The following is a 24889-nucleotide window of genomic DNA, read 5'->3' on the forward strand; positions in this document are numbered from 1 at the left end:
TTTCAGCATGGAATGTGTTTATTTTTTATTTTTAATTTTCAGTACAGTATTAAGAGGTCATTTAAATACTTAAAATAAAGATATTTGAACAAAAACCCAGAGGATTCAACTAGGTAAAGAAAAACACAATCTTATCGAGTGGATAAAAGACAAATATTGAATGACATTAGGCTCTTCAGAGAAGCATTCTCAAGAAAATGCATATTCCTGGGTCACCTAGTCAGGAATGTAGCTAGCTTAGTGTGGTGATTCTCTTCCTATTCTTTGTTTTGTGGAACATTTTAGGCAGATCTCAACTATAATGGACAGCTTCACTGACAGGCAGGAAGAATTTTTTTTTTTTTTTTTTATGAAACACACAGAGAACCAAGCCAATGTGCTTTAAAAAACCTCTATAATTTTCTCTATAATTATAGATCAGATAGGCATCAGGTCATACTACAGTCCTTAATATCAACCCTCTCCCCTCCTTTTATATTTCCTCTCCAAATCAACCAACTATAATTATCTGACACAGTACAAGGGACCATGGAAACAATTGGTAGGCAGTTAAATATTGCCAGACATGTAAAAAAAATAAAATAATCTGAAACTAATTGAAAATTAATTATGTTTCACAAAAAGATAAGTAAGACTAAGAGCAGAAGCTGCTTTTGATGTGGAGTGAAAAAAAAAAGGGGGGAAAAAAGCAGTCTGCTACTGTGCAAACTAGAATACCCTGATTTCTGGAATGTATGTTCTGCTTCCCTCAGGCATACTTCTGGAGCAATGCTGGGAGGCAAGAACATCTCATTTAAGATGTCCAGCCACCAGACCCTCTTCCACTATTTCAAAGTCCATTTTATTTTCATGATAGCTCATATTTGTTACTCATTTAGTAAAGAAAAATTTCCATACACCCCATTCTGATGAATAAATATTCTTTCCAATGCCAGTCAAGGAAATCCTGACATAACTAAAGGAATAGAGTGGAAAAATACAATTAATTTTATTTAAAGTTCCCTGCAGGTATGTTTACACACATACATACTAAAATATTTAAGCACATATATGTGTATATACCTACACACATGTAAGATTTTGAGGTTCTTTGCTTACAGTATTCAGTCTCATAAGATGAATGGATTTTTAAAGATATATACACTGAGATGGAATGTGTTAAATCAAGCAGCTAAACCCAGACAGAAACAAACACAGGTCAAGTCAGTGATTTTTCTTCCTTGGACCGCATGAATGAGCACAGCTTCTTGCAGTGCTAAGTGTTTGGGGACTGGAAGCTGTCACATTTTGGTTCCAATGCAGTAACACATTAAACCAGTAATCTAAATTTCATAAGCTGCACCTTTAAACTCATGCAACACTGTACAGGTTTGCACACAACTTTCCAGCCAGCAGTCTGATGCACTTCTCCTTTCATCTTCCAGCCAAAAAATGACTGTTTCAGTGAAGAACTTGGATAAAATGAAAACAATTTTCTCATTTGCAATCACATGAACAGGAAGTAGAGTGGGTCTGCAGCAGAAGCTGAGATACCCTGACACAGTGGGTGTGTAGAGAGTTAAATACCACTTGAATATCTCCACATTATTCCCGTAAGGAGTTTATAACAAGAAGCAGACCGTGGCATGCAACCAGAGTCTAAGGTCAGCAAGGAGCTCTCTCTGTGCTACAGAACTACCCCTCTTGAAAATTAAGTATATTTACGCATTTTAAAAATGAAAGTTTCCAGGAGGTTTCATGCTCAGTAAGGGATACGGAAATTATTTCATACTGTAAGCAAACTGTCAATTAAAAAGGGCAAAAATTCATTTTTAAATCAGGCTATGTGATTGGACATCAAGCTACTTATATTTTGGATTTCTATTTGAGAGATAACAAATGGTCATGTTTAATTTGTTGAAATAATGGCCAGCAAGGTAAAGCAATGTTCACAGAAGTGAAAGAGATGCATCTTAGGACTGTATGAAATGAATTATTCCCACCCACAAAAACTCTCCAAACAGATGGCTTAATAAAGGAACTGTTACAAGCTATGAAACTTGATAGAGGAGATTAATATACAGCTCAGCATCCAAATCACTATGATATTCCAGTACACTAAAATTTGTAGCTATTTCATCAGCACATAGTATTAAGATACATTATGTTATTGGACCAATTTTTTACACAGTCTAACGAAAGTTACAGACCTTGTATATCTTGTTACAGTTAAAATAAAGTGGATTTCTGAGGCTCAGGCCTCAATATTCAGTTACATTATACTGCCAGCAAAAAGCTGAACATATTTCCCTTAATGCTATCCTTAATCTTATATAGCTTCAGATACAAAGCTTGGACAATTTTGTGTAATATGCTGAAATTACACTACCAGGCTAAACAAACTGTCCAAGAATTGCTAATAGAAATGTGGTCAGAAAAATAAAGTCTAAAGCAGATTTGTACTAAAAAGAGAAAAAAAAATCTACAAAAGAAGTGGTATAAGCCCTAAAGAGCAGTACATTCTTTGAGGACCTCCAATATTATACTATTTTGACATATACGAATGCTTTTTTTGGAATGTACAGAAAACCTTTTCTGTTAAACCAAGACAGAGAATGAATTAAACAGGGGTTTATAGGTCTCAAGTTTAGGAGGATTTCCTATCAGGTTCTGGAAAAACAAAAATCATTAAATACAGACACTAACCAGTTTGCAAATCAGGACATAAAATGTCTCAGATTATATAAAAGTATACTCCAACTTCTCCATAACAGAAGTCAAAGCTAAGGCCTCACAATTCCCGTCATTAGAAATAGCATATTCTCTTTACTAGGCCACCACTTGAAGCCAGCTACTCAGTGTTTTAAAGAAGCAATCTTACAAAAAGATGGTTGCAGTGCAGTTCTTTGCAATATGTACCCAAGTACAGACAGATTGCTTAAAAGTGTTAAGAGTTATAACAGAAACTGTTAAAGAAAATGCAACATAAAAACACAATGCAGCAAACTACACTCCCTGAAGTTTCTTCAGGGTCCTCATACCTAGTAAAGTTCACTACACAAATTAAACATCATGAAGTACAAATTAACAAACCACATGATTAATAAAATCTGTTCACTTTATATTAAACATCTCTACTCTGATTACAGAATGTTTAGGCCCTCTGTAGCACAGAGGAACTCTTCCCTTTGTATCGTGGGCAAGGTTCTCATCTTCAGAGCTCCTGTGCCGACTGCCCAGTTATTTCAACAGGTTCTGCAGCATCGCCGTAGCGTAGGTAGGGCGAGCTTGTCTGCTTGCAATTGCATTTTGGAGATACTGGATGCCTCCACAGCGTTCCCAAATTTCTTCAAACTGTCTCGGTAAAATTTCAGCACCTCGCTTTCGGGTTAAGCCAGTCTCTTCAAGGTTCAGCTCACACATATCCATATCATCCTTACCTGAAATGGTAAAGGGAAAAAGAAAACATATTTTACATCATTCAAAGGTCCCATAAATAAAAATTAGATCCTTGTTAATTACATTTCCTCTCTGTAGATATGGTTTGCCAGTAGTCTTCAGATCTTATGAGGGATTCCTCAGATACAGGCATTTTTCAGCTTCCTGGTTTTTTGTTACACAGAGAACACTAAAACAGTATGAGAATAAACTAGTATCAGATGCTGCAATTGACAAAGCTGTGCTTAAACAGCAAGTAAAAAGGAATAAAGGGAAGAAGCTGAAAGATCATCATCTTGATATATTCTTCTGAAACCCACTACAGGATGACAACCGCATTTGGATTACATATACCTTCAGTTTCAGGCCACTTCACAGGGAACTGCTTTACTTATAGATAAATGTAGCAAAGCAACTAAGGATCCCAGACTTTGGATCAAGTAGCTAATCTGTCAGCCTACCACCCAAAACAAACAGTGTTTACCAAATGGGACCAACATAGACAATCCAATTAAATTATATGTGTAGCTCACAAACTAAATCGTAATCTTATTTTTAACAGGTACTCACAACAGCAGCGCTACTTTTAGCTATGGGCTTTGGCACTGAACAGCAACAGTTGGTATAAGGAATTCTACTTAAAATAATTTGCAGAAAACAAACTTTTGTTGCTAGTAAAGCATAATCCTGGAGTGAAACAAATTGGCTATGGCCTTTCCTCAGTCTCTAAATTAAATACAAAATCTCAAAACAGAGAAGCGTAAGCAGCATTTCTCCAGTGTTTTCTCCCCTGTTCCTTACCCTCCAGAAAAGCAGGATACATTTCACTACCAGATAAATCTCTACCTATCCATTGCAATATTTATTTTAAATTTTTAAGATTAAAAAGCTATTTTCCCATAATAAGTAGCATAAATAGGGTAAAAGCATCAGCTTGATATTAGCCCCATGCTATGGAAAGACAATGTAACATATGCACAAATCATTTGATACAAACTCCTCATAATTTTTTACAGAATTACAGGGAATTACAAAGAATTACAAAAAGCAATATAACAATGAGTGGACCTTTCCCAGATAAATTTTGATGCTTTATTTTCACACTGTCGCCAGTTCAATGAATAATCTGAGGATTTGTAATAATAAAACTCTTTCAATTTGATTTTCCACTTGGCTTCCCAAATTGAAGTATGTGTAGAAGTAAAATATAGGACCAGTTATATGTCCTAATGATATTCTGAAACATTTGGCCACCATCAGGAGCAGTCCCAAATCCTCAAATTCTGCCCAGTTAAGAACTACTGATGAAATTGTTATCAACTCTGAACCTTCTGAACTTTCAATACCAACCCGCTACAAGCAGAATGGGTGCCTTGTCAGGGTGAAGCTCCATTTGCCGAGCAATCCAGGGCCCATCGAAGTGTGCATACCACCAGCCCTTCTTCTTGTTCTGGGGGTCTTTGTACTGGTCCGCGGGGCGGATGAAGGGAATGCGGAAGTAGCGCTGTTGTCTGTTCATTTCAATCTCCTGTTGTCTGCCTGGTAGCTGGGCTGTGGGGTTCTGTTGTGCTATCATACAAAACATCCCCCCAGAAATAAGTGAACAAAACAATTAGAAAACAAGAAAGCCCTATTACTTGCTTTATTAGTCAGCACATTAAGAAACAAACAAACAAAACAACAAAACAAACAAGAAAACAAATAAACCCCCCCAAAACCCAAGAGATTCTCTCTCAAGGTCATCTGAAGTCTCACCAAACCTTAAAAGCACTCACATCGCATATAATGTGCATTCTGTTTCTTGCAACTGCTAAAACACTGGTCAGAAACGGCTCATGTTAGCTGCTGTACTACATGTTGCCCAATGGCATGTTTAAACAAAACAAAGTAAATAAAATAACATATTCTGCTTTAAATCAATATTTAAGGTAAAACTTCCCATGTAAAATTTCTTACCAACTGGAAACATTTATCAGTAATTGCTTTAGTTCAGTCCATTTCTTTGTAAAAAAAGATCACAGTGCACAGAAATATTTTCAGTTACAAACATACAAAGCATCACTTGATGTTTGACAATCAACACAAAAGGATGTATAATACTGTTAAAAATTACCAATTTGTTAATAGAAATGTTGACAATAAATACTGCTAATTACAAAGCTGCCACAAAACAATTTTCTGCCTAGGTTTCTATAAGTCACAATTTGGCATTAGAAGTAATTTCTGGCTATTTTCTTTTTTCAAGGAATTCTTTATTTCAGACTATTAAAATCAGCTGACTAAATTTCTAAAGGAGAGAATTACATGAATTTTTTTCAAGTTTCATATATATTTTTGGTAAATATTTTCCACATGCATTTTTGGACTTTTTGAGTTCCCCATAGTTCAGATTCTGGAGAGAAACATGCTTTCAAATAAAAGCAGATACTCTCTATGATAATTCATCAAATGATCAACCTTCTTAATCTTACATATACACTATCATAATTAGTTTTAAATAGTAAATGCTCTTAAAAGCAACATCCTTTCCTTTAACAACTGCCCCTGCAAAAGTTTGTTACTGATCTTGTTTTAGTGGTTTACACCACTGTTACAGACACCCTGCTTAAGAACCTTTACCATCTCTACAAGAGAAAATCAGGATTAATTTTTTATATGTTTCAGCATAAAAGGTATAATTAAAAGTGAATTCACTTTTTTCCTTGTCTATTGAGCAACAAAGGGAATTTCTGAGCTAACACTTAATAATATGAAAAATGACAATTACTTTTAATAACTTAGTTTTACAGTCATGAACTGGACTAATATAGACTAGCTACTGCACCTTGAAATTTCTTCTGCTTAGATTCAAGCAAAAATATTTTTTCTAAACCTGAAGAGCAGAACCTTAAAAAACCCCTATGTGTTATACATATCAAATCTCTATTTTTAATGTGTGCATTAGCAATAAACATAGAAAAAAAAAAGTACCCCGATTTTAACATGTGAATGCTACCTTTATGCATCAGCTCTGATGAAACACACACCTTACCAGGAGACAGAGAATATAAAAAACTAATTTAATTTTCTGCAAATTGTCTAAACATTTATCCCAGCAGATCAATGCTTAAGTATTGTTGAATACTTTCTGCACTGCAATGGTGATTACTAATGCCTAGGGGTAGAAATGAGCCTATCTAAATCCAAGGGCAAATCTAGAGAAAAGGAATGCTAAGCAGCCAATGGAGCCTCTACTTGGTGCTATAGAACTGTGGCTCTCTATTCAGAAGAAACCATCACCTGAATGTTAGTTTGTGTGCTAGGAAAATAGTTGTTATATTATGTTGATTCCAGAGTTTTGCTACTACGAAAAGCCATGTGCAGACAATAAAAAATGCTAGAACAAGAATGCTTTTTGGGGGGTTGGGGGGTGTGGAAAAAAATAGGAGATTATACCTTCCAATAATTTACACAAGAAGGTTATTTCACTCTCCCTTCTCATGACTCCTCAAATGGGTAGGATTCCACAAAGACAAGTACGTTTTTAAATTATTAGAGTCATGTATAATTATCATCAGATTAATAACATTAATCAAATTAAATTTTTTTTTAACAATTAACTTCTATGTACATGTGTAGCAAAACACTGGATCAATCAGTGTTAGTATAGAGCTCTCAAGTGTTCCTATTCTTCAAAGTTAGCTTAAACAACTGTCTCCTCACTTACTTGAGTCGCTCAAAAATGGTGCAAAATCTGTGAACAAATATTACATGTTGAACAAAACACGAAAGTGCTGATCCTTTATAAGTTATGGTTTCATTACAACATCAACATTTTTCACCAATGCTGATAACATGACAAATGGGAATTCTAGTTACAACATAACGCAGATTCTAAGTATTTCTACTCATTTTCTACTCCTATTTTCATTGGGATTTAGCCACAAAATTAATCACCTTAATATTTTGCAATTCCTGTTACAAAGCTTCAGTGGTATATATGCTAAGCCCAAATTGCTCTGACAAATCTGCTAGTTAATTAATCTAGTACTTTTCTTTTGTGACATTTGCTGGAAAAAGACTTCCAGACCTCTGTCAATACCAGTAATAATATACAAACCACTGCTTAGCTTCTATACTGAATGTATGAATTTAAATAAAGGGCACTTATATAATTACATTAAAGGATACTGTAAAACTACACTATATCAATGAAGAGATGTAAAGAGAAAACTACATCACTTGAAGCCCACATCCACTGACACCAGAAAGACTTTTAGCTCAAACACCTTAGAAATCAGAATTGTTTCTTACTACCATCTCAGATGACTATAATACATATATATGTGAAATGCCCATGTGGTATAATTTTCTGCAATGCGAAGAATTATACTGGCATTAAGAGTCACTATCAATTTCTTCTGAACTGCAAGGTCCTCTTATTCAGAAATATTATGCCATGTTTCAATGAAGCTAAAAAAATACAATAAATAACGCTGAAAATATTGCAGCAAATGTCTGAATAAAAGTGATAAGAACTTGAATATTCTTAGCTCTGTATGCAAAAATCTAAAGATATCTGCTCTTTGATACTTCCCATCAGCAATACTATCTATGAATATTTTAGCCATTTGGCTCCAGAGAGAATGTTCAAAGCAATTTACCACTTTGCAGAAGTGCTTTAAATGCCTTTTTCTGCCATTTCAGTCACAAGCTTTCTTAAGCACCTAAAAACCACATTTTAGATACAAGGACCCATTCTTTGATAATATCTTCTCCAGGGGTCCAGATTTTGCCTGCCACATATCCATACTAAAATTCCCTGAAAACCTCAAATTCAGGTAATGCTCAAGCAATGCATAACTCAAGTAAATGAATCAAGGGGAAGGAGGTACCTTTGTGCATGGACTGAGATGACCTAAGGCACCTGGATTCCCTGGGATGTTTATTCTCCATGTCCCAGGACAATGCCTTAATTTAAGGCTCATGTGACTTTGGGGAGAGCACTTTCTCCCCATCTTCCCTTTCCCTCTTTCCCATGAACTGTGTGGCAGGAACACAACTATCAAATATAATGGAACCAAAAGACAAAAGGAATGATCTGACTAAATTATTCTGTGCATTTACTGTGATTCCACAAATTTTTTAGATTCCTTTTATACAGATGATCACCAGACTTTTGAGGTGGGATGTTGGGAAAAGAGTAACAGTCCGCTCTGTAAATATCGCTCCAGAAACCAGGTAAAGAATTTCCAGGTCTGGCAGTCTCAAACTCCCACACTTTATTGATGAATGCAAAATAAACTTACTCTGATTAGTGTGTTGCTTTGTCAATAAACACTTGCCTGTGAAATCAGTAGAATGAAAGGTCTAAATAGAAAACATGGTCTAAGCAAAATTTCTCACCTCATGAGCCAGAATTACAGCATCAACACTGATTTTTTAAAGGAGGATGTAACATGATGTATGTAAGCAGTGAGGTAAACGACAGAATTAGCAGCACCTTTTAAAAGTATCTACATCTATGTCTACATGGCTATATATTATGAAATATTAAAGTAGCATAGCAATGAACATTTAGCAAAAATGCCAGCACCTGCATCAGTAGATCAAGAACTCTTTTTAACAGGTGTCAGCTGGATGTGAGAAAAGGTCTTTAAGAGAGAGCTTTTCAGCCTAAGTAGCTGGGTCTACTGAAAGTGTTTTAATTTCTGTGAAGAATTTCCCAGTTTCAATCTTTCCAAAATATTTACCTTAAATCAACATAAAACACTCCTAAAAAATCCAAGTTTCTTCAACCTAGCAAACCTAGAATCCATTCCAGAAATGTTCTCTGTAGAATATTAGCACCAAAATTACTATAAAAACAAAATTATCTCTCCTCACCATAGTCTGTGACTGATTTGGGAGCACGCTGTTCTGTTTCTGCATTGCGTTTCTTATTCTTGGATTTCCAAGCATGATACACCTTTAGCCTTCGATGGAACTCTTCTCTGCAAGCTGCCAAGAGTTCAATATCTATCCCAAAAAAAGGAGAAGGGGAAGGCATGAAGGAGAAAAGTCATAAAAAATATTCATTAAATGCTTTTCTATATTGATAAGGTATATGCTTGGGGATCAAGTTGTGACAATACTATGATAAAATGTAATATAAAAACCCCTCACTCTCTGCAGCACAGGGCCTGTGTTTTAAGGCCCGAAAAGTCCCTCAGAGTTTGATGAATCCTTTTCTGCTTTAGAGTAAAGGCAGTCTGCAAAGTAGCTGTTGTACTGGGACATTTGGAGCAGTAAAGTGCTACAAATATTTCTGTTGACAGTATCACAACACAAGCAACAAACAAACAAATAAAAAAAAAATTAAATTGCACTGCTGAACATTATTTCTGCAACTGGAAAGTAAAAAAGAAAAATAGAAATTTGACTGCTTAGATTTGTATTCTTTTTTCATGCATGTATTTTAATTTTTCTGAATTTCATTATGCTAAGAATTGAATGCTGACAAGGCTTTTTCATTAGTTATCTCAGAGTATCCAAGTTGGCTTCACGAGGAAAGAACTCCACTTATTACTGCACCACCTACATAGATGAAAACATTGCTCCAGTCTTGCATATGTAAAAATACTAAAAGAAAATGAGTTAGTTGCCAGTTTCTACATCCAGGAAGAAATTATGAGTGATCTTAAATCACAAATTAACCCACCGCTTTCAATAAGAAGCAGAAAGAAACAGTAATATCTAAAAGAGAAATAATTCTTATCTGTTTCTATCTTCACAGCATTGAGGCCAAGGTGATTAATGCCCCACTGTAAGCTTCCAAAAAGAAGTTACACATTTTGAAAATTAAAGAATAATAGGAATATCTAAGACAGAAGACATTTTTGCTTTCTTTATGATCTGGTGACAGCAAGATGTGATAGCAAAAAAATTTCTTAGAACATGCAAATTCTAGGTAAAGCATAATAACTATTATTCCCTCTGTGGAAGTACATCAAACAGAGTGAACTTAATTAAGAAGTTATAACATGTATTTTATGGCCCAAGATGTTTATTATCATAAATATATAATCCCTAAAAGACATACAATGGAAAGTCTGTTACCTTAATATGGAAATAGCTTTGTGTATTGTTCTTTTGGGGGTAAGAGAATTTTTAAATTAATTTGTTATTCTCTCAAACTCACGTAAACTTTTTGTTATAGGAAGAAAGTAACACTTTTCATATAACTAAAGCTTGAACTCTTTCTCAGAATTAAAACACTTACCACAGGATGTGTTGATTGTATCACGAAGCTCTGCATATTTCCACTTACTGAGATCATGCTTCTTAGTACCAGCAGCAGCTTTTGTGGCTTGCACTGCAGGACCCCTGCAATTATTTTTAAAATATATATGTATTTTTTCAAGTATTAAACAGGAATTGTTTTAAGAAGAGGAAGAGATCCCATGATCAACAATGTATCATACTTATTAGCACGCAGAATTCTAAGACAAAATACCATAGTATTTTCACGATGTTCAAGTTATTAAGAGAAAATGAAAATATATTTTATGCACAAAATCATATCATAATCTGACTGGCCTCCTAAAGATTAAAAGGAATTGTCATTATTACTTTTCATGTATAGAAAAACACATATTCTGGGTATCTCACCCCACACTGATGTACATTTTACTTAGTGAGAAAAAAGATGCAGAAAACAAAGATTGACAGTAGACATTTTTAGTTCCATTCAAAAAACAGACAAGGAAAAATATTCCTGAAGTAGAACAAGAAGAAGGAAGAAAAGGCATTTCCTCTGCTATTTAAAATTGGTCTAGGACAAAATCTTTGTTCCAAAGCTTGAGAAAACATTGTCTTTGACAAAAACCTAACTTGAGAGAAGAAACTAAATTAATTTTATATTGGTTATCTAATAACAGCAATATTTATTATGGGGTTAGGGGTGATGATATTGATCATTAAGAAATGTCAAGGTAAAAAAGACTACTTGGACTAAAGGCTGACCAGTAAAAAAAGGCTCATCAAAACCCAGTGCTTTCCAAAGGCAAAAGGTCTTCACCATGTAGGTAATACACAAGTCAACAGCAAATGCAAGTGAGAAATTATTACTAAAATCTCAATTATCTTTAGGAAAATGTACAAGTTTTCCATGTAGAAAATTAACATTAGATAAAAACATAAGCCTGAATTTCTTTTTTTCTTCAAGAAATATGGTACGGATAAGTGGAAGAACCCTCCCTCAGGAACAGCAAACTTCCCGTGGATTATTTGATTATTTTATAAGTTCAAAATACTGCAATGTTCAGCGAGGATCAGCACACCTTTTAAACACTAAGGAATTCAAGAGCAGACACATGATTTTACCAGGCTCTGCTCATGACTAAGAAGAACAAAAATTGAATTCTTTCAGGATCTGAGGGAATTTCTTCAAAAGAAACTAGATCTTTAACAAGGTAGCAAAGTTCTTGATGCAATAAGAAAAAACAGGCTTTTTCATTGGAAGGTTTATGCAGTAATATCTTGGTGGAACAGGCATACTATTAATAGGTATAATCTAGTGAATATTATTTTAACATTTATTTTTCCATAAAGGTCTCAAGTGGTACTGTGAAGTTTTATGTTTATTTTCCTTTTTTAATTAGAAGGTTATAAAAAACTATTATAACCTGAATTTTTTCTTTATGCAGATACAGCAGTTTAGAAAGCAGGGATAACAAATGCAATTTAAATTTCATTGAATAAACCTAAGATTCCTCTTAATAACAACTGAACATTTCTTCAGTATAATTAAAACTACAGAATCTTGCTGTTGGAGTAGCAGTTTAATGCCTACTCATACTTCTAATCCGAGTCCACACACAGCTTCCAGTTGGAGTGTGAGAAGTTGGACTTAAAAAATTGACTCTGACTTAGAACTACTCATGACTGTAATACAAATAACTGGACAAACTTATTCAAAATATATACTTTAATATTTTGTTATTATTGGCATACTTGTAGGACATTATGGATTCCTGATAAATAATTTCCAATGCCTGGTGTCTAACCTTCTTGAACCTAATTTGACAAATCCTAAAGATTTTCCTTATTTAGCAACATTACCCACCACTCTAAGAGTTTGCTGCCTAATTTAGCACAGCAGAACTAGGCTGTACCCTCCCTGTTAAACTAGTAATCTTTAAGAATGCTAATCCAATTGAATGGCTTAGTCTTTCTATTAGGGTACTGCTCTGCACTCTGAAGATCACTCGCTTGTTTTCTACATGACTTCAAGCATAACAGTCTGGCAGTAAGAGGAGCATCACATTTGACATTCAATCTTCACTGCTCCATATGAGAGTTATGTATCATAAGCAGTATTTTCAGAGTAAAAATACAAAAGATCAGTCTCATGTCAAAAGTTTCCAGTGTATGAAAAGTGAAACAAACTTAGTTAAACAAGCAGATACTGAGAGGTATTGCATTTTGAATTCAACCAGAACACAGAGCTTGATTTTGCCCCGAAATTTTTTCATCTTTTTGTACATTAAAAATTGGCCACTGTCATTGGAACTAGGTCAATATATGCAATACAATATGGCCATTTAAATTCACACACCACCTTAATTACATATTATGTGGTTTATTATTATTCTTAAAAAAACTGCAGAAGAAAAATTTAGTTACCAACTGCATTCCAATCATCTATGATACCACTAGAAAATACATCAAACGTGAGTCTGATCATCTTCAGCCTACATATACATAGCTTAGTAACTTGGTAAACAATAGATTCACTTTCAAAACCTCTAAACATTTTTTCTTCTTCTGTAAGCTTCATAAAATCAATGTCAAAGGTTATTTCTACCCTCAATTTGCAGAAAACACTTTCTAATTACTTGCTGATATAGAAGACAATCACAAAAATTTATTTTAACAGAGTATTTGTATTTTACCAACTAGCATATTCAGACCAAAACCTGTATTTATCTTTCCTTCTGCATTGTGCATAAAATCTTGCATTACCACTCAAGAAATGTCAGAAGGGGATTTTGTTTGGATATCTTAAGAGGGTTTTTAATACAGTCTTACCATGGAAATTTTCAAAACTGCTTTTATTTTAAGGGAACTCTAATTAGAATATTTCTTTATTAAATGCACCAACAGTTACATTACTGTTAAGTTACTTCATTAACTGTGTGCTGAATCTGTAGAAATATGCCTTTAAAAGATGTGGAGCCTTGTGTTCTGTCTTTCACAAAGGTGAGAGGAGAAGAAAGCTGGAGAAGCATTAATAAAATTACAGAAAATTACAGGGTATGTGAACTATTCTTATTGTTTTTCAATATAATAAATTAAAATAGCAAAGTAATAATTGCTGAAAAAATGGTGAACATAATTTATCTGAAAGAAATAATTTACTTATCTGCTTACCTCTTTAAAAAAACCCAGATTCCATTACTTTTAATTCCATAATAATTCAACCCATTTTATGTGTGATTTGTTTTTATAAAAGGATTGATTCACTGGTGTTATACCTTCACACCTACCTAGACAATATTTCTGACATTTCTGTGGCCATTTGTTCCCTACAAGAAAATTGGTAAATGAGCATAAACCAAATACATGGATATAAAACAGCCTTTATAACTGTGAAAGTGTCATGACAATCAAACTGAAGTTTAATGGAGTGCACAGGAAATGCCTACTTATTTTAAATTGTTTCCATTCAGACACACACACAAACATATACGCACACACACACACACACATATATATATATATATATATATATTTATGCACACACACACACAGAAACAGAGTCCTGATTCTGTAAGGAGCAATAAATCACACAGGGCAGTGAAAAATGGATGGTATGTGAAAAACTTTACAGCAACTATATGATAATTTTTTAATAGATGTTATTCAGTATATTTGATTATTAAAGGGTTTATTCGACATAAGCAAAGTAGTGAATATAAGATATTACAAACTGATTTAGACATTACAGATGCACACTAACAAAGATTACTATGGGGTATTAGTATGTAAGAGGACAATATCAATTTCTTTTGATTAGTGCGGCTTTTATCTATTAGAGCATTCAAATGGAAAAAAATGCCATACGCAGTCATTTGTGGTTTTGTTCCATTGGCTCTGCAAATAGAAGACATTTAATGTTAGACAGACTACTGCCTAGTTAATATTCTAATAATCTGAAGCAAGAAAAGGTGGGTCATAGCATTTCCTGCTCTCTCACATCTTCTTTATTATCTTATGAATTTTTTATTATTATTTTTATCTGATTATATAGACCTCTTTTTCCCCCCCAAACTTTCTCATTCAATTATGACTCAAATTATAATCTAGGGGAAAAAAATGCACAAGTGAAAGCTTCCCCCAGCCTTTCTCCCTTGTCCAATCTTTCAAAATCAGATACTTTGAGAAATGCTATTGATCTATTTCATGCTTGGATAAGCATATCACATGAAATACCAGCAATCCTCCTGTAGCTGCTCTGGGAACAGGATGGGGGCTTCTTCATGCAAGCTGTGAACAGACCCAAGTCTAACTGCTGTACTGGAAACCCACAGGTTAGCCCAGGTAGCACTAACTACACTGCTACATTAGGACTTTTTTGGATTGTTCCAATGCAAAACCCAGAACAGATACACTCACAACACTCTCTAAGACTAGCTTCTTTTGGTGTTATATGCCATACTGTACGTTTCAATAAGCCACATAAATTAAAAAATACTGCCCAGTTGAAAGCAGATACCTATTATTTAAATTATATTTTTATTTAAGTGCTAATCACAACCATTAATTTACCCCTGGGTGCAGTAAATCACATATTACACATCCTTTCAAACTGTGGATGAGTAGTTAAATTGGATAAAGCTACAAGAGGTCCACCAGATCCAGCACAGAATAAGCACAAATGAAAATGCTGGATCAGCTGCCAGAACAAACAACTTTTCTTCTTTGATAGAAGCTAACAAATATATTTTTCAAGGAAACTGCTAATACTTATGCACCTTGAAATATCTATGAAAGCTATGAAAGTGAATACAGCAAGGTATTGTGAAAAAAAGAAATAAACTACAGGCACTCATGTTCAAATATGACAACACAAAAGTGTCACATATTTCTTAAAACTGAGCACATAAAATCATCTTTTTCTTCCTCTTTTCACTCCACAGTTACAATCCTACGATGGAAAATACCCTTTTATTCATGCCAATATATAAGGATGAAACCATTTTTTAGAAAACTGCGTGAAAACACTGTAAATGCAGTATACTGCATGAATTCAGTATGAAGTCACACATGCTTTCTCTTATTACAGCAAAATTTAACAGGGAAGGTATACATACTTATAGAAAAGTCAGTGATTTTAGTGTATCACATGCTAATATGTCAGTCTCAAATGTACAAGACCGTAGACTAAAACATCTTTAGACTCTAGCAAAATTTTGATTGGCATAATATAAAAGAAATCTTGATAATGTATTATTTAATTATTACATTACTTTATTTCTTCTAACCAATAGTTTTCATTTCACTGAATTTCTATAGTTACCTTTAAGGCAACTCCTGAAATTATGTGAAAATCCCCTGATTTCAGTAGCAGATACTGGGGCCCAGGTAATGCTTTAGTTTGATTTTAAACAAATCAAAATAAAATCAAATATTAAATTAAAAGCATTCTATTCAGGTTTTGAATGTGCGATTAACTATTTGAAGTAGACTTTAGAAACAAGGGGAAAAATTTGCCAATGAGATTAAAAAGATCTCACATAAGCAGAAAAATCTAACACTTCTTTTCTAGATTGAGGTATTATCTTACTCAAGAAATGATTTCCATCTCTATGCTAAGGTGTTCAGACCATTCAGCATTTTTCAATCACTGAGAAGGGTCTTCAGTCTCCTACCAGCTGCACAGGAGAACTGTGCTAGCTACACAGTAGAGAAACTGGCAGTCAAAGAGTTATGATGACAATTAGTTCATCATTCACTCTGGGATTATACAAGAAAGACCAATGCCAAAAACACCTGTGAGCAGTAGGAAACACAGTGGAGAGTAGAACTTCACTGACAGAAAAGTTACTGAATTCTCTGAGCTCTTGTCTATTGCCTCCTTTCTTTCATATTTAAGAGAACTCTGCCAGGTCACAACACTAGAGTGACTTTGTGTTTACCTTCAAAGTATTGCACCAAAATCCAGACAGGGAAAGTGGTGAGGCACTGGAACAGGCTTCCCAGGGAAGCTGTGGCTGCCCCATCTCTGAAGGTGGACAAGACCAGCTTGATGGGGCTCTGAGCTACCTAGTCTAATGGAAGGTGTCCCTGACCATGGCAGGGGGTTGGAATGAGATGATCTTCAAGGTCCCCTTCCAAACCAACCCAAACCATTCTGAGTCTGTGAATGGAGCATGTCAGTCTCAATCAGCGACAATATGACAGCTATTGGAGCACTGAGGGAAAAAAACACAACTCTTTCAGTGGAACTGTCTAAAAGTCAGTATTGAACGTGGCAAAAATTTACCCACCTATCTCAAGCAGGCATACAGTTATTAAAGAAAAGTATACATCTAGATGAAATTTGGGTAGCAAAAGAAACATCTGGGAGCTTGAAATTCCATGGCAACACCAGGGATTTTTTTGCACTCATTTCAAAAACAACAAGCTGAGTAGAGTCATATTAATGAAGTCACCAATTATGTGATCACGTTCATAGGTCCCTTTATGCAACTTGACCAATAAGTACCATTTTTATTGGAACTTCTAAGTTGCTTCTAAGGCATCACCTTATACACATGAAGAGTTCTTGCTCTGCAGACAGGCAATGTGGTTCTGTGTATCAAAAGTTAAGCTCTTCTTATCGCACATCAAAAATTTACACAAAACAAGACTAACACTTAACATTTGACCCTATCTATGTCATTCCACTTGAAAAAAACTTATCAGTCAAGGCCCAGAAATTACTTTTATTTCTGCAGTCAAAGGGGGCCTCCTTGTTTAAAAAAAATTCCCACATGAATTTACTGTACAAATGGAACCATCAAGTCCTAGCAAAGATATATTTTATTATTACTTACCACTGAAGAAATTCTATTCCCTACTTTAAATGATGTCATAAAAATCAGAATTCTAAGTTTGCCATCCTTGTTAGAACTCAAAAAAAGAAAGAGAACTGAAGTCACATCCACAAGCACCTACAAAATTACTGATGTAGAAAGATGCAAAATTAAGAAAGTCTAAGAAAAAGCAATCTATTTTTAACAAATTTCAAAATTTAATTTGAAAAACATTCTAATACACTGAATTAAAAGCTCCATTTAATGAACACAAAGTTCCATTAACCAAACAAGAGCAAAGTCTTCTCAAAGTGATCAGCATAGGGGGGGAAAAAAAATCTACAGAGAGGAAAATGTAACTCCTTAACTCCATACCTGCGCAAACCTAAATCGAGCTGAGCTTCATCACTGATGAGTTCTGCCTCGCTCTGCGCAATTCTCATTGCAAGCTCACGGTCACGACGCTCCTGTTCAAGCACTGCCTGGTGCTGCGTTTCCTCCTCTCGTTCTCTAGCTAGCTGAGCCTCAATTTCAGCCTGTTTTAGAATAAGACACCTTTAACCTCACCCAATAAAAACCAAAATGCCACATAAGCAATATTGGAAAAAAAATGCTATGTTGTATATTAGCTTTTGAAAAACATACCATTTACAGAACTGAAAAATTAACAGCATTAGTATTTAGTTTGACCCAAGAAAAATGAAACAGCTACAAACTGAATCTTGGTTTTCATATAGTTTATCAAATATTGTCCAGCATTTCTATTACCTTTTTTTATAAAGTGCCAAGTAATTATTATTTTTTTTTTAAATACATGAATTATTTTGTTCATTATTATAAAAATTAATGATCAGAAGTTTTCAGAATCATTAAAACTCAAATGAAACAGAGACTACGGCTACTCCTCCATAGCACTAATACTTTCTTGATATTCTGCTCTTGGCATCCCAGGACTTTATAATAGGCACTACTTTGAATATAGGTCTGTATTTCATTTTGAAAAGGGTTTAAGACAGACACTGGAATTCTCTGTGGAACTGATCTAAATTTGAATTTAAGCAAATGGCAAAACTCCCAATTTAGTGCAGTGCAGGAGCAATTCAAATATACTGCCTCTGCAGAGCCAAACAGCAGCAGCAGTTTACCATCATTACTCCACAAAAAGCCTTGCACACACAGTAAATAAAACAGGACCATCCAATTCATACCTTCAAAAGGCACATACACCAAGTTTTAGTAGTGCCCAAATATTAACAAAGGAAACAAGCTCCTTCCTACTCATCATTGTGAAGTTGCACCACTAAAACACCAAAAACTGCACCATTCTACCAGTGATTTTACCTTATGAATCTCATTTTAGATTATCTGATAAAACCAACCACCAGGAGGAAAGATAATGAGAAAGTAACTGTACGTGGGAGAATGAAGTCTTACAGGATTATGTATCCACCTGGATCCAAACACAGCATTTTAAAGTAAAAGTGTAAATTACATTCTGCATTGCAGATACCCACAGCTCAGAAACCAAGAAACATTGATAAAGACAATCACTATAGATGCTCTTTTTCTCATAAGTCTGCTATCCCAGGTCACCCAAGCAATCTCCAACAAAACAGGAAAAGAGGGATATAGGGGCCAAACACACCTCAGAATGAGAGCTCATTGTGAAATCAGTTAGAATTGCCATAAATCAAGGGGAAAGATTGAGTGGGGTTTGAGCTGCACGTATTTAGTGTACATGAATGCAGCCAAAGGAGCTACCAAGGACAGTCCTGCATCCTCTCATTATTATCAATATTCTGAAAGTGTTTGCAGTTAAGCAAGTAAACAACACAGTCCAAGTCAAGATGTGACTTTAGTAAAAGAATGCCTAACTTGCCTGACATGGGCCACCTACAAAACTTTCAAAGGCTAAACTAGTATTCTCCAACGTTGCATATTTTTACAATAACTTTTAAAATCCTTCAAAAACAGATGTACCTCCACTCAGAATACCTGAAGTTGCATGTGAACTAGAAATAGGTGATTTGTCTTGACATACCCTAAACATGACATTTGCCTCATATTTACTAATAAAGCAACACTGGTGAATGACTCTGAGAAATGCATTTACAGAAAGAAGCCATTAGACTCAGTGGAGAACATAAGATTCTACAGAAAAGATTTATACATAAGTAAATGAATACAAGAAAGAAAACACACAACCCCAAAACCACCACAATAACAAGAAATCCCCCAAAGCCACACACAGCTAAAGCATTCACCTGAATACGCTTTTCTTCTTCTTCCCTCTTTTTTCTCTCTTCCTCTTCCTGCTTTCTCTTTGCCTCAATCTCAGATTTCCTATTACATAAAAGGAGAAGAAAATGAAAACATGTTATTATGGCACAAGTGAACAAGAAATAGTAAGAAATACAAAGTCTCTTTCATAAAACTGATTGGTAATTCAGAAATCAGTACAGTCCTGATGACAGGATACTACATGTAAGTCATGAAATTTTTCAAGTTCATCTGTATTTCCAGCTGCATAATATAATTTCTTCCATTTGCTCTTCTGTCACTTGCCTTATATAAATCACTGGAAAAGGAAATGTTTCAACACTGCACAGAAATACAATCCAAGTGACTCTCTAAGTGAAAGTGTATCAAAAACAACTTCACTAAAAAGCCTTTCCTGTTTTCTTCTCATTCTATAACCAGCAATTTATTCAAATTCAAGACTCACAGGCGTCTTTCCTCTTCTTCTTTCCTTCGTTTTTGGTCTTCCTCTTCACGTCTCTTTCTTTCTTTTTCCATTTCCTCCTGGATGCGTCGGAGCCTCTCTGCTTCATCCTCTTGCTGCTTCTTCTTTTGCAGTGCACTCAGAAGCTGCTCTGAGCTTTTAACTAAAGCATCATATTCTTTCTGTATCTGTTCTCTAGTCATTATAGTGGTCTGCAAAAATAATAAGGGGACAATCCTTTTTTATTTTTACTTCACTTTTGAAAGCATATACTTAAAAAATATTAAGTGAAGTGAGATCACTGAGCACTATACTTAAATCATATATACACCTCAGGGTTGGGAAGCTTGAGTCAGTTCTTCCCTTTCTTTCTAAAATCCTGAGGACCCATTCCTCTCCCCTCTCCTATAAAACCATACAAAGTCATCTTCATTTCATCACTGAAATTAACTTCTTTTCAAAACATACCTTCATATTTTCAATCTTGCAGTTTTAAGCAACATAAATTAATTCTTAACATGCTAGGATGGAAATTAAAGCCTTCTCATGTGTATTTTGCATTGTGCTCTTATCTTCTTTAGTGGTTATTTACAGCTCTGCTTTTATGTCACAGCATAAAATAGTTTTTCTTAATATTTCTGCTAGCACTCAGAAAAAATACTGCACTGTGTTGTGACTAACTTTTTCTAAAAAGTTATTAGTAACAAATTACAGGTTGAAAATGCTTCAAAAATAGCCTTTGCTAGACACATGTTCAAACTTTATTGACAGGTACAATTTAATTTCATTTTACAACTCACATCTTACTAATAAAACTGCAATATGGGGGGTTTGCTGACCTTTTCTGATAGTGTATCATGATGATAATCAAATTATATAATTTTTATTAGAAAAGAGAACCCAAAGTTGACAGGTTAACTCTACCATCTTTTCAACAGTGATTTTAAATAGAGAAGTCTTAATATGGTCTTAACACTAAGAAAGCTATAATATTGCATGAAACATGAATTCAAGAAACCAAATTTTTTCTAACATTAATAAATTCCAGTGTGCTTTCATTTTGTCTTTGTGCTTCTGTGGTAAGAAAGAGAGGACTAAGACCTGAAGCATAATCAGCAAGCTGAATTCTCTTTACTACCAAGTCTGAAAAACCTCATAACTGGAAATGTCTTTATTCCGTAATAAACGTCGTTATTCTGTGATAAATGCCTTGTTTAAGCCCTTATTACCATCGGTAATGGTAATTGGTATTCTGATAATGGCAATAATGGTAACAGATATTCCAATAATGAAAGTAACAAACAACTTATTGACAACACTTGCCTCATAATATCAACATGCTTTTTTTTTTTAAACCTTCAGTGCCAATTTTGACACACAGATACCAAAGTCATATGCACCTATTTACAGGATTTGCTTCAGTTATATTTACAAATAATTTTAAACAGGAATTACCCAATGACTGAAAATTAAGACCACTATAATAAAGTATATTTTCTATTAAGAAAAATGCATTGGCCTTCTCCTTTAGATGAAGCTTTTAAAAGATTCCAGTACCAAGATACCATTTCACTCATTATTATCACATACCTTAATTTTGGTCATTGAAGCATCAATAGAAGCCTCCAACTCCTTGACCTGCTTGCTTGTCTCTGCTTTCCCCTCCTTCAGGGCACTTACTACTTCATTAAATTTATCAAGTCTCTTCTTCAGTGTACGTACTTTTATCAGGCCATCAATGCTGTGACGGTAAGACAGCTTATTTGCTTATTTGAAATGATTTTGGAAGGTGATATTTTTAAAACTCCACAAGACACTCACATAAAAAAGGTAGACGGGGAGAGAAGTTATGCCTTCTGACAACTCTCCCTCTTTTTTGAAATTCAAACATTATCACATCAAGTAACTAAGCAATGGAGCCTTTTCCAAGCAGTAACTAAAATTACTTAGCAGACAGTGACTCTAAATGGAAAAAATGCATTTTTTTGCATTTTGATTTGAGAATTAATTTGGGTTGGTTTTTGGAGTTTTTTTTCACAATAATAAATCATTAGTATCTACTAGAGTATTTTAACTGGAAGGGATAAAGGCTGAGTAGTACTACTTATTCAAAAAGCAGTAACAGAATGAATCAGATAAAACTCAATTACACAGCATTAGAATGAACACAGTCATTACACCCCAAAGGAGTGAGAAAACAAGGCTGGGGAAGAGTTCAGGAAAACTCAAGAGTTTTTTTAAGAACCACTATTGAAGGCCCTACACAGAAGTTACAACTTTCCAGACAATCTTCCTAAACAGAAACCATTGTACTGAGATTTGCAAATCAACACACAAAAGTAGAAACTAAATCAAATCATTAAAGATGAGCACCAACTAGCTCAAAAAAAAAAAACCTGTCAGAAATGCCAAGATTCAAAATGAAACAGAATTCTCAAAGGATGTAAAAGAATTTATGAGAAGCCTGCAACTAGAACAGAGTCGCGTCTCTGTCGAAGAACATTAAGGTGTCAGCAGATCCTAATTATTGAAGTAGTTTTTCCATCAGTATTCCCTGCAATCAGCTAATGGAATTAATTTCAAGAGGAGACAAGACAGTTATTATTTCTAAGGTAAAAATGAAAGGGAGCCTATAAAGAAAGGTGTGAATGGGTAAAGGACAACAATTAACGAGCTTAAATTAAATTAGACTTAATAAAAAATTTCTAAAAACAAGGTTGTCACTGAAGGATTTTATGAACAAAGAGCTAAAGAAACATCTTTAGGAAAGGTTCAGATTTAGTCTATTCATCCTTGGGAAAGAGTGAAAGAACACAGAGCCTCTCAGTCTCCTTCAATTGTACTTAGCATCATTCTATGATTTCAGATAGATTTAGTTAAATAAAGTAAACATCTTCTTACAGTCACAAGAAAATATTATTTAAAATATATTTTCTTCAACCAAGGAATATCATCTTACCGTGGTTTGTGCTTTCTCTTGCAAAGCCACATACGAATAGTCTTTTGTATCTTAATGCAGGCACTGGCTCGATATTTTATCTTATTTTTCACTGTAAACACACAGAAGATAGAATCGTAATGTTTTATACAGTTTAAGGCAACTTCTATCTTCCTTACACATTTGATGTCTTAAAACTGTATGCAGACTATGTATGCTTGAGAGTTTTTTCTATATCAGAACCACAACATTTAAGAAACAGAATAGCAGAATTCATAACCTTGGGCCAGGCACAAAGGCTCTCACTCAAACCCAACAGGAACAATGAAATGCGTGCACACTCACACACCCCTTCAGATTCACAGATATCAGTAACTTTTGTTAAAAGTCAGAGGCTCTAGCAAGCAGGAAACACTCAGCTTGAGGTCTTAGTCCTGTGGAAGAGTAATCAAGTAGCCAGTATCTACTAGAGATAATAAAGTGGCTGCAACTCACTGAGCATTTCTGTACAATACTGGAATGGAAAAAAAAAAAAAAACACAGAACAAAACCTCTAGCTTTTGTTTTAAATACAGTCTTCATCTAAAGACTCTAACTAAATGACTGAGACCAGGAGGCAAGTTAAACAGAATCAAGGCACTGGCATATGCATGTGTGCTGAGTATTTTAGAAGTGCAATAATAAATGAGTTTTTACAGATTTACTAGAGAAAATGCAGACGCCTGTAGATCCAGACTGCCTTTAGCACATAGTTTGTGAGCAGTGATGTTTAACCACTGGACTTAAGTGGCCACAAAGATGCACCCTATGTCTTGTTTATCTGTTTCAGCTTTGTATTGGGAATAAAATTAGCTTCCAATATCCCATAAAATATTACGAAGAAATAATAATCAATATTATTTCCCTTTTATTGTTTCTACTTTTTGCACATGGTGACATACTTTTTGTCCTGTACTTCTGAAAAAATAGACTAAATGGCATAAACGTCTAGATCAAACCCAAGATTTTAGTGTTACAATCTCTGATGCTTGAAATCTCAGAATTCAGAAATTCTATTTGCTTCACTATAAACAGCAACAGCAACAAATCAATCAGTGACAGACTGTGCTGGCCCAAGTGCACAGCCATGTGTGCACTGGCATAAGGCCTTTATGCTTTTCTTCCCCATTCTAATGCAGTTTTCATCCTCCATGTTATCAGAGGTTGCTGACATTCTGCATCAGACCCTTCCCCATCTCCCAGGCACCTTTTCTGAAGCACACCACAAGTGCCAATCTCTATTCCACACCACCTTATTCTTACTCTGCACAGTAAACTTCAAGAAAAATCCCACCAACCTTGAAATTAATTACTCAGAGTATGTAACCATTGGCTGACTATACATGTCCTCAGCCACATTTCAAGGTGTTAATAATTGCTCTGCTGTATTTTTAACCAACATTTTGAGTTAATAAAACATAAAACACATACATTTAATCACCGAGAGAGAACACCATTGAACTTTTTTCCAACGACTGCAGATAAGCCAGCGATTCACTCTTTTAACCAGCTCTGCTAAGTGATCTGGATCAGACTTCATTATCTGATCGAACTCTGCAAACTAAATGACAATTAAAACAAGTTTTATTTATTAGGAGGACACAGAGTGTTAGACATTATTGTTTGAGATCATGCTGAATTAAAAATTTTAACATAAACTGTATATCATTATATCAGCTTTCAATTAAAGTCAGCAGATTAATTTTATTACACTTTATTGTTTAATGATAACAG

General features: G+C 34.6%; 1 protein-coding gene across 7 annotated transcripts in view; it reads right to left on the bottom strand.

Annotated features, from left to right (window-relative positions):
* Positions 1 to 24889, bottom strand: part of MYO6 (myosin VI) — a 102207-nt gene continuing 77318 nt past the window's right edge. For 3 of the 7 annotated variants that reach the window (XM_059842584.1, XM_059842586.1, XM_059842582.1), the window contains 13 exons: positions 24587 to 24716; positions 23138 to 23228; positions 21769 to 21919; positions 20182 to 20390; positions 19721 to 19799; positions 17832 to 17992; positions 14503 to 14532; positions 13926 to 13964; positions 10658 to 10761; positions 9283 to 9414; positions 7124 to 7150; positions 4768 to 4986; positions 1 to 3419 (listed from right to left, as the gene is read on the bottom strand). In XM_059842584.1, coding sequence (XP_059698567.1) covers positions 3220 to 3419; positions 4768 to 4986; positions 7124 to 7150; positions 9283 to 9414; positions 10658 to 10761; positions 13926 to 13964; positions 14503 to 14532; positions 17832 to 17992; positions 19721 to 19799; positions 20182 to 20390; positions 21769 to 21919; positions 23138 to 23228; positions 24587 to 24716 — 1572 coding nt within the window. In that variant the 3' untranslated portion in view covers positions 1 to 3219. The remainder of the gene's footprint in view (positions 3420 to 4767; positions 4987 to 7123; positions 7151 to 9282; positions 9415 to 10657; positions 10762 to 13925; positions 13965 to 14502; positions 14533 to 17831; positions 17993 to 19720; positions 19800 to 20181; positions 20391 to 21768; positions 21920 to 23137; positions 23229 to 24586; positions 24717 to 24889) is intronic. The other 4 variants (XM_059842585.1, XM_059842583.1, XM_059842587.1 and 1 more) reach the window with 4 other exon arrangements.

Source organism: Haemorhous mexicanus, chromosome 3, assembly GCF_027477595.1.
Source record: "Haemorhous mexicanus isolate bHaeMex1 chromosome 3, bHaeMex1.pri, whole genome shotgun sequence".
In the NCBI taxonomy this organism is placed as follows: domain Eukaryota; kingdom Metazoa; phylum Chordata; class Aves; order Passeriformes; family Fringillidae; genus Haemorhous; species Haemorhous mexicanus.